The sequence below is a fragment of the Protopterus annectens genome, chromosome 2.part1, assembly GCF_019279795.1.
Source record: "Protopterus annectens isolate FY-2018-M chromosome 2.part1, PAN1.0, whole genome shotgun sequence".
Taxonomy (NCBI): Eukaryota; Metazoa; Chordata; order Ceratodontiformes; family Protopteridae; genus Protopterus; species Protopterus annectens.
Genome location: NC_056729.1, coordinates 671,754,083 through 671,763,602, shown reverse-complemented (window position 1 = coordinate 671,763,602; position 9,520 = coordinate 671,754,083). Strand labels below are relative to the sequence as shown.

Here is a 9,520-nt window from a genome sequence, read left to right as displayed (position 1 = left end):
TTTTAGGCTCTTCTCATCGAGGTTCTGAACAAAGAAGTGTGACGTTATCGACTGTCCCACTTACAAATCAGGAACCTACTAGTCTAGCGGCTTCTGCTTGTCAGCTTGGTTCTGCAGCCTCTCGGGAAGAAAGTGAAGATGACATCCTTAACCCAAAAGAAAAACTTAGGTATGAAGCATGTAGTGCTGTTTCCATTAGCATATGACGCTTGTATATGAGGCTGTGCAGATGTTTGCTGTGTGGTAGAAGGATCATATTTCTGTTGACTTCTTACTTCTGGTGTCCTGTACAGTGTCTGATGTCGAAGCCGGATTCTTATGTTTGTATGTATATCGGCATGCATGTTTACATTTTTTTTCTCTCTGAAGTCGCTGGGATCTTTTAGAGCAGTGTCACGCTGATATTTGCTTCATTGCTTGCTTACTTTTTTCCATACTTAGTAGGTTGGTGAACTTGGATTTCTGAGGCGTTTTAAGTCATAACCTACCAATATAAACATGCTTGTAGAACAAAACTCATTGGATATCTTGCTTAATTCTACTATTCTTTTGATACATGTTTCAGCACTGTAAAAGCTAATAACATAACTTGTAATGTTGTGTAAACCCTTTTATCAGGCCAACACCCCCCCAAAAAGAGTGTTAAGTTGCATAATACATTCATGTACAGTGAAAACAGCTAAAAAAATCTAGCCCAGTCCTGAAGTGTAGCATTACACAGGACATTTGCAAGTGGCTTCCTCTGCCAATTGGCATTTAAGGCCCTTGCTGAAGGCTGTAAAAGATGGTGGTTTATCTACAACATGAGTGAAATTCCAAATTCTAGGACCCAGTATGGATAAATCTTGACTCACTCTAGCCTGTAATGTTTTTTTTTTGTATACTTCCAGTTCACACTCCTCCTCCGTTATGGCATCCATAACGTTTCTGCGTCTGGCTTCTTTAACTAAATGACTTGGCAGCAAATGGACAGAATTAGAAAAGGCAAGGAGTTGCTTTGAAAATTTCACAAAAATTGTTAGTCTGAGGTATCCTGCAGTGGAGAAATTAATCTTTGACACTTATTCATATTTTCAAATGTATATTTTCATAACTGCGAGATTTACATATTCTTGATGTATGGTGTGAAACACCAGTGTGGGAGACTGGAAAATTCTGTCAATATTGGTCTATATCATGCTATACTGGAAATATTGCTAGTTAGTAATCATGAAAATGTGCAATATTTCCATAAGTATGTAGTACTTCAAAAGCAAGTGACTAAAAATTGTTACATGACACTGATGAAGCTTTAGCTGCTGTTGAAGAAAACTTTCATTGATATTTGCACTGTAAGTTGCATATCTTGAGAGATGGACAGTATTTATTTTTTTATACAGTTAAGCATATGGTTCCATATTTTGCTAAATATCTCAGTAACATGCACTTGTAGAGGAATTTCTTGTCGTATGAAAACTTACACCTGGTTAACAGAAGTGTCTTAACAATTTGTCTTGGTTGTACAGTTTTCAAGGTAAGAATATTTATGAAAGTTTAGAAAAATAATTTGTAGTTTGTATGCATTATAATGTATCGAGGGCAGCGGTGGTGCAGCGGTTAGCGTTGTTGCCTCGCAGCAAGAGGTTCTCCCGTTCGATGCTCGGCAGGAGCACCTTCTGTGTGGAGTCTGCGTGTCTTCCCCGCAGTCGAGTGACATCTAAACACATGCAGGTAGGTGTGTGCGTGAACGGGATGTCTTCTTTGAAGGTTGGGCTTCGGGCTGTCGACTCTGCACCATTAAAATCTACTGCCAATCATTAGCAGAACCGAGTTCCGTTGACAACCCCTAACCGGGAAAAGCTGAAAGAGGTGTGTGTATGCATTATAATATATTACAGTATTTATGGAAAGTAGTATGAATACACTATTATCACTATAAAGAATACTTCTTACTGATGGCATTGCTATTAGTACAGCTTTAATAGCCTTTATTGTTCAGATATAATTACAAGTGTTTATCTTTTGCTTAAGTTTATTTTTCAGAAAATGCTGTGAAGTGCAAAATGTGTGTGGGCTGTTAGTGACACATTCCACACCCCATAGGGATTAATTAAAGATGCATGTTCAAGGTTGCATGTAAATGGTAAGGGTGGATTAAGAAGTGGTGTTAGACTTAAGTGATCTGATGGGTTTTAATGTTGGTCTCCTGCACAGAGATCTGCAGGGGTCCACGCGCATTAACATTTAGATGAAAATGATCTTTAGTTGATCTCGTGTCATTTTCATTCATTCCTCAATGAGCGCGGGTTTGGATCTGATCCTTGGGTCCGACTTGTCAACTTTTTTGCAGTCTAGGTTCTGACTGTCGAGCTCCTCCCTTTACTCATAATGCCCCTAATCACTGCTTTACCTCAAATCTCATTTGCCACTCAATCTGTTAGGATTTTTGCGCTTTCAAGCTATAGGCAATTTAGTGGTGCTTTGAGTGATATTTAATTTTTTTTTTTTTTTTTTACTATGAAATCTTTTTCCTCTTTAGTGCCTTCCTCTCTTTGCCACATTAGAATTAGTCTAGACTTTTTCTTCTACTCAGTGTAGGTTCTGTCCTACCATTGCTGGTAGTCTGTCCCCCTTTTTTGACCTCTTCTGGGTCCTGTGGTAATTCTTTTTACCATTGTTGGTATATTTATTTTCTTCTGTTTTTCTTCTCTTAAAAAAAGTGGCTTGTTAATAGTTTATCACTCGTTTGCGGTTCTAGTGTTCCAGTGTGGCAGAAAAACAGATTGGTTTTAAATGTACTTCATATAGACATATACTATACTATACCCAATTCTGATGCCCACAGGGAGTGCGTGTATTGCTTAGGCCCTGCTCACCTTCAGATTTCATATGAAATCTGTGCGAGTTTTAACACAAGGGCGGTCAGTGGTAGGCATAACAAACTAATTTTAAAAGGTCTATGCCTGCTTCCTCTTCTGCAGCTGCACATCAGGGGCTGAAATACCCTCGAGAAGTCATAAGGCTTTGGAGACCACGGAGTCTAGAAAGTGATCACCTGTCCGATTTCCTCCTGCTCCAGATTTGGAGCTGCCTTTGAGAAAAAAAAAAAAAGCCTGGATATGACCTTGTTAGATCCTACTGACCCCTATGATCTTAAAGGTTTCTGATCCCACTTTGGATCCAATCACACCCAGTCAGGTCTCCTCTGATCCGGTCTCCTCGCATCTCTCCAGAGCTGGTATCCCTGACATTGAGGTCTCGGAGACTTTAAAAAAGATTTCTTGTCATCCTCCTCCTCTTTCATCATATCTTGGTGGAGTCTTTCTGAACATGATCTAGCTAGGATGATTAGAAAGTTCATTACTCACATCCAGATACGCGTCCTTCAGGCTACATCCCCCATCGGATTTGTGAGTCTGCAACCTTCAAATACACTCTGTAGTGACAATGCTTCTTATCTGACATGTAGTTTTGGAGCTGTTGGATTCCTAAGAGCCTGAGAGTTGGTGTCACTTCTGGGAATGTTACCTTCCTCGACTTTGTTTCCCTGATCTGCTTGACGCCGAGCATTTCAGAGCCGAAGTCGTCTCTGAGCCAAAGCATTGGGTCTGGAGGGGATGACTTCTGCTCTGAAGGTTTTGGAGCCATAGCCTCCCCTTGGTGCCTCAGCATTTGACAACTTGGGTCCCATTCCCTCCTCAGGGGTGGAACCCAGAGGGAGCGGAACATCAGCTGAGCCTTGAGCTTTTGGCTCCGGGGTGGCTGATTTCCACTTCTCTTGGACCTTTTGCATTCCAAGGTAGTTGAAAGGATTTTTTCTCATGCAGGGGATTCTTTGGCTGTCATCTCTTTGTATCTTATTCCCATTCCTCAACCGGATGTGAGTGCTATGTCTCATCTTATTCCACAGGGACAGCCAACTCGTAAGAATTTTCAAAGTCCCTGCACAGGGACTTCCCCTTTCTTCCGCCACTTCCCCAGAGTATCCCACTGAAAGAGGTTCCACGAAAGAAACTGTGCAAAAGGAGCCACTTGGATTCCCCTTGAGAATTATTGACAGAGGACACTGATTTTGATTGAGTATAAGGGTCCCCCAGATCTCTAGCAGAAGGCGTCTCATTAGGATACATTTTAGAAGTCCTACACCCAAATGGTGGACCCTTCTCAAGAGTAATCTGTGTTCCTGGAAGCTTTCAGGTGTGGCCTGTGTACATCTTGAGTTACTCCCCTAGGTAGATGAGCTTATCAACCTTGTGCAAGGAGCCTGACTCCGTAGACCCCAACTCCAAATGTCCGGACAAGAGCCTCAGTGCACCACCAGACAGGCAACACTGGTCCAGGGAAACTCCTGTCGATGCCATGGTTGTTGTGGCAAGCATGAAAAATGAGCTAGCTGAACAAAGCTCATCTGTCTGTCCCCCTAACGGAGACTAGGGCTTTGGACAGGTAAGGAAAGAGAGTATATGCTTCAGTGACCTTTACTTTACGATTAATAAATGACTTGGGCACATTTTACTAGGTTACGGAGGGACTTAAAGTAACTCACTAACTCTATTCTTGGGTCCATGTTAGCAAAGGAAGTAAAAGCTTATTCATTTGGGACTGTCCACCCTGCAACCTTTATGAAATGCATCCATGACATTAATCTTTCACACGGCTGAAGGTACCTCACCGGCTGTGAGTACAAGCATATCCTTTAGCAAGCATGCCTGGATGCGCTTGTGTTATGTAGGAAAGCCCTTTAAAGCATTGTTCATCAGCGTTCCTTTTGATGGATACCTCCCTTTTTTGGCCCACTGTTAGAGACATTTTCCCATAGTGAACAAGATGGAAATACCCTATCTGCCATAGCAATCTGTTTCTGCCCTGCAGAGATATTTCTCCAGAAATCAGAGCGGTGGTTAAAAAAATGTGGTTTCAGAAATCTCAAGGGCCTTTTCAAGATTCACATGGAGATTTTTCTCCCAGAGGCAGAGAGGGAAATAAATATAATAATGAAAGACACCGCCATGAATCAAGGGTCTTGAGATTCTTTCTCGAATAGGCCATTTCAGCATTCGGAAATTTTGCCCTAATGTTCTCTAGAGAGAGTCTGGGAAGCTTGTCTTTGTACCCGGAAGTCTGGGCAGCCATCACAAAAGACACATGGGTGCAAAGATTCATATCCAATGGATATTTTATTGCCATTTTTACAAAATCCATCAAGGATAAGAAGTAGTCTCCCCAATGTTCCACCCAATCAACGGGAGCAAGGAGCTCTGGAAATCCAAAAGCTGCTAGCCAAAAGTAATCCCATAATTCCCACCAGACCAAACAGGATCCAGTTTTTACTTAAGTTTTTTTTAGTGCCTAAGAAAACAGGGGACCTAAGACCCATTCTGGGTCTCTGTTATCGAAACAAATGGATGGTCATGGTTTAGTCCATTCTACCGTTGCTACAGAAAGGCGACTGGATGTCATCTATAGATCTGAAGGGTGTGTAGTATTACATAAGAATGAACAAAGGATCCCAAAGATTTCTCTGCTTCTGGCTGTGAGCCAGTCATTATAATTTCAGAGCCCTGCCCATTGGTCTCATTGTAGCCTCAGGGTTTTCAACAAATGTATGGCAGTGGTTGCAGCTTATCTAAGACTGCATGGATTCAGGGTGGTGCCTTGATGATTATCGTGTTTCACTGTTGTAGTCATTACATTTGGGTTATCCCTGCCAGGGTAGCCCTTGGCCAGCCCGAATACTAGAGGCTTAGTATTTCTGTATCAGTTGCTGTCGCTTCAGGATTGATGTCAGGTCGTCAGTAGTATAAAGTAAGGCAGCAGACGCCATTACATCAGTCTTTCTTGCCGAGGAGCCTGAAGCAGAAGCAGTTCGCACTTGTGCCGGTTGGGTGCTACCTGAGTTTCATCTTCCGAATTGAAGCTGAAGTCTTCTATAGCTAAGCACCCTTCTGGGGATCATTTTTTCTTGCACCAACTAATGTCAGAAAAGTTAACAATTGTCTCGCCTGTGGAAAGCAAATACCACACACAGACTTTCATTCCTACTGCATCACTTGCTTAGGCCCAGACCACGACGTCCCCCACTGTCACTTTTGTGCTTTGTTCAACGCCAGACCCTTATTGTAGCTAGATATTTTCGCTTACAGTCCTTGAATTCTGATGTTGCTTCGTAAGCCATCCGACGGCAGATCTTCTGAAAAAACGTAAGGATAAATAGACCACACTGGTCCAAACCTACCGACGACGCTTCCGTTAAGCTAGTCGTCAGTTCTCCGGTCCTCCAATGAGGTGCTTTTGCAGTCCCTGATGCCCACTTCTGTGGATTCACGGGCTGCTACAGAGACCCTTTCGGAGTCTGGTATGCCATAAAACTTTTCTTCGACTAAGGGTCCTGCGGTTGTCTCTCTATTGGATGGGTCCAGAGCCACTAAGCAGGCACTGGCTTCCGAGGAAGTACTTCGCTCTACCGATTCTCGACACAAACCGACTTTCGCATCTACCATTTTTTTTCGAAAACTTAATGAGTTTCTAAGGCCCAGGGTACGAACCACACCCAAGAAACAGACCCAATCTCAGGGACCTGCTTCCTTGCCTCAGTCTCAAACGCTTAAAATGGCAGAAGACCTTCTCAATCTGATCAGGGGAAGCCAACCTACCCCTTCCAAAAGAAAGAGATCTGTCCCCGGTAATTTTGTCTGAACAGGAGTCTGATGACTCTGATGCATCTGAATATGAAGACATGCAACCCCTCTCTGCTTATGAGGATTGTGATGCAGAGGATTCCATTTCTTCAGCCTCTCCACCGGAGGACTTTTCCTTTGGGGAAATCCTTCATATCTTAAGGGAGCATTTCCAGTGGGAATGTCAGGACTTCCCTCAGTCTAAAAAGAGACTCTGGGAGTTTTAGATCTTCCACAGCACAGATTTCTGGCCATTCCCCCAGTCCTGCATGTTGTGGACAATGTTTTCATGGAATCCAGTTTGATTTCTGACACCCTCCCTCCTGCACCCAGAAAACCTGACAGGTATCAGAGTCCCTGACTCACACAAATTTCTTTTCAAAAATCATACTTCTGACTTTGAGGTAATTTCTCAAGGGCCTAAAGGAATTAAAGCAACCTCTGCTAAGAATCCCACCCCTTCAGATAGGGATTCTAGAGCTGTAGACAGATGGGGTAAAAAAAATATACACCTCTGCTACTCTTGCTATCAGAGCACTAAATTGTCAGTTCCATGTGCTAGAATTTCAGCAACATACCCTGGAACTCCTAAAACAAAAACAGTCTTCCTTTCCAGCTTGTGCAGAATCTAAAGAGTTACAAGAGTTAATGCATTCTGCAAGACAAGTAACTAAATGCATCTTGCACTATGGATTTGATGCCCTAGAAGCTTCTTGCAGGGCAGTAGTCACCAGTTCTGTCCTTAGAAGACATACATGGCTAAAGGAACAGCCCTTGCCAGACCATGTTAAATCTAAATTGTTGGATACACCCTTGCACAAAGACAACTTATTTGGCACTAAGATAGAGGAGGTCTTTAAAAAGATGGAAGAAAAAGCTAAATCTTTGCAGACATTTTAAGGATATCTTACAGGTCCAGCCATCCAGGTGCAGCAGGCATTGCCCCTCCAAGCACTCGTCCTTTCCTGCTCCCACCAGGTCATTTCAGCCCAGACCCTGTGGAAGCAGACCCCCCCAGACAGCAGCCACAGGGAATGCAGAGATCAAAACAGTGGAATTCCTCCACTTCAAAAATAAGGAGTTCTAAGCCACCCCCTCATGGTAAGAACTCACAATAACTCTCCTCCCCCACCCCCTACCTCTGCCCACCTTCACTTACCCCTAGGAGGAAAACTCTCCTTTCACGCAAGCACCTGGGCTGCCATTACCAACAACTGCTGTGTCTTCAACATGGTGTCCCAGGGATACAAATTTTCTTTCCACACCCTTCCAACTCCACAAGGGTTCCCAGATCTACATCCAAACCAGTGGACAGAGGCGCAAAAGCAAGTCCTTTCACTGCTCTGTATGAGGGCAATAGAGCACGTTCCTGCAGAACAGAAAGGCCAAGTTTTCTACTCCAGACTTTTTCTGGTACACAGAAAAGAGGGCACCTGGCTTCCCATCATCAATCTATTCATTCTAAACACCTTCCTGGTGATAAAATTCAGAATGCTCACCCACCAGCAACTGCTTCCCATGGTCTCCAAGGATGTTTTTCTAGCCACCCTAGACCTAAAGGAAGCCTACCTCCACAGGGAATCATGCAGGAAATATCTATGTTTCAGGGTAGGATCTCTGCACTTTTTTTTGGCTCATCTACGGGTCCCAGAGTTTTCACAAAATGTCTGGCTCTGGCCATTGCCTTTTGCAGACAAAGGAATATCCAAATTTACTCATACTTAGATGACTACCTAATTCAGGCAGACAGCAAAAGCTGCTCAAACATCTGGCCTTTGTAAAGTCCCTACTGACCTCCCTAGGGTGCACAATCAACAAAAAGAAATCCAAACAAGTACCGCCCAAAGGATTATATGCCTGTGAGCAAGCCTGGACAGAGCATCTCTGATGGCATTCCTTACACCAGAGAAGCAAACTTAGTTGACAGCCTACTTCTCTCAACTAGCCATCAGACCCCAGTTATCTGCAAGGAATATCCTGAAATCTCCGGGGTTCATGGCATCTTGCATTCTACTCATTCCATTTGCCAGATTGCATACGAGGAAACTTCAATAGCAACTACAAAGCCTTTGGTGGCAACACTCTCAAGACCTGGAAACTCTTATACCCATGATACCTTGCCTCAGAAAAGATTTTCTTTGGGCAGCAGCATGCTCCCACAACAAGCGACTACCCTTCTCACCACACCCCGCTACCCATACCCTCACCACAGACGCATCAGACTATGTCATACAGGGCCACTGGAGCCCACAGCAAATCCATCTGCACATCAACCAGAAAGAGATGTTAGGTGTCCAGCATGCATTGACGGCTTTGAAACCCCTTCTCTCCCTAGGGGCTCTCTTGATCAAAACAGACAACACCACTGTGATGTGGTATATCAACAAGCAGGGGAGGGACTCACTCCTATCCTCTATGCAGGCTGGCCGTGACCTTTGGCACACAGCCTCTGCCATACAACTCCACCTGTTAGCACAATTCCTGCTAGATTCTGTAAACTCTCTGGCAGACCACTTTACCAGAAATCTTCTGGACCCACACGAGTGGCAGCTAGACAAAAGAACCTTCACCCTAATAACTCAAAAATTGGGCACCCCGAAGGTCGACCTCTTTGCCCCCCACACCAACCATCAGCTCAGCAATTTCTGCACCAGGGAGCATCACTGCATGGTTTGGAAAGTGGATGCCCTGTCCTTCCCCTGGGTCAATCTATCGGTCTGTACCTTTCCTCCACTACCTGTCATCCCTAGGAATACTGCTGAAAATTTGGGAGGAAAAACCAAGAACAATTCTTACTGCTCCAGACTGGCCTCACCAGCACTGGTACCCATTGCTGCGCAGCCTGTCCTTACTGCCACCATGGC

The 9,520-nt window shown here is 43.9% G+C and overlaps 1 protein-coding gene across 1 annotated transcript in view; it reads left to right on the top strand.

Moving 5' to 3' along the window:
• The window catches only part of PCM1 (pericentriolar material 1), a gene marked incomplete at its 5' end in the record, with an annotated part of 3,258,627 nt that overhangs the window by 351,514 nt on the left and 2,897,593 nt on the right, over positions 1-9,520 (top strand). Inside the window, one exon of the mRNA XM_044063494.1 lies at positions 1-169. This exon is cut by the window's left edge and continues 3 nt beyond it. Within this exon, the coding sequence (XP_043919429.1) occupies positions 1-169 (169 nt within the window). The remainder of the gene's footprint in view (positions 170-9,520) is intronic.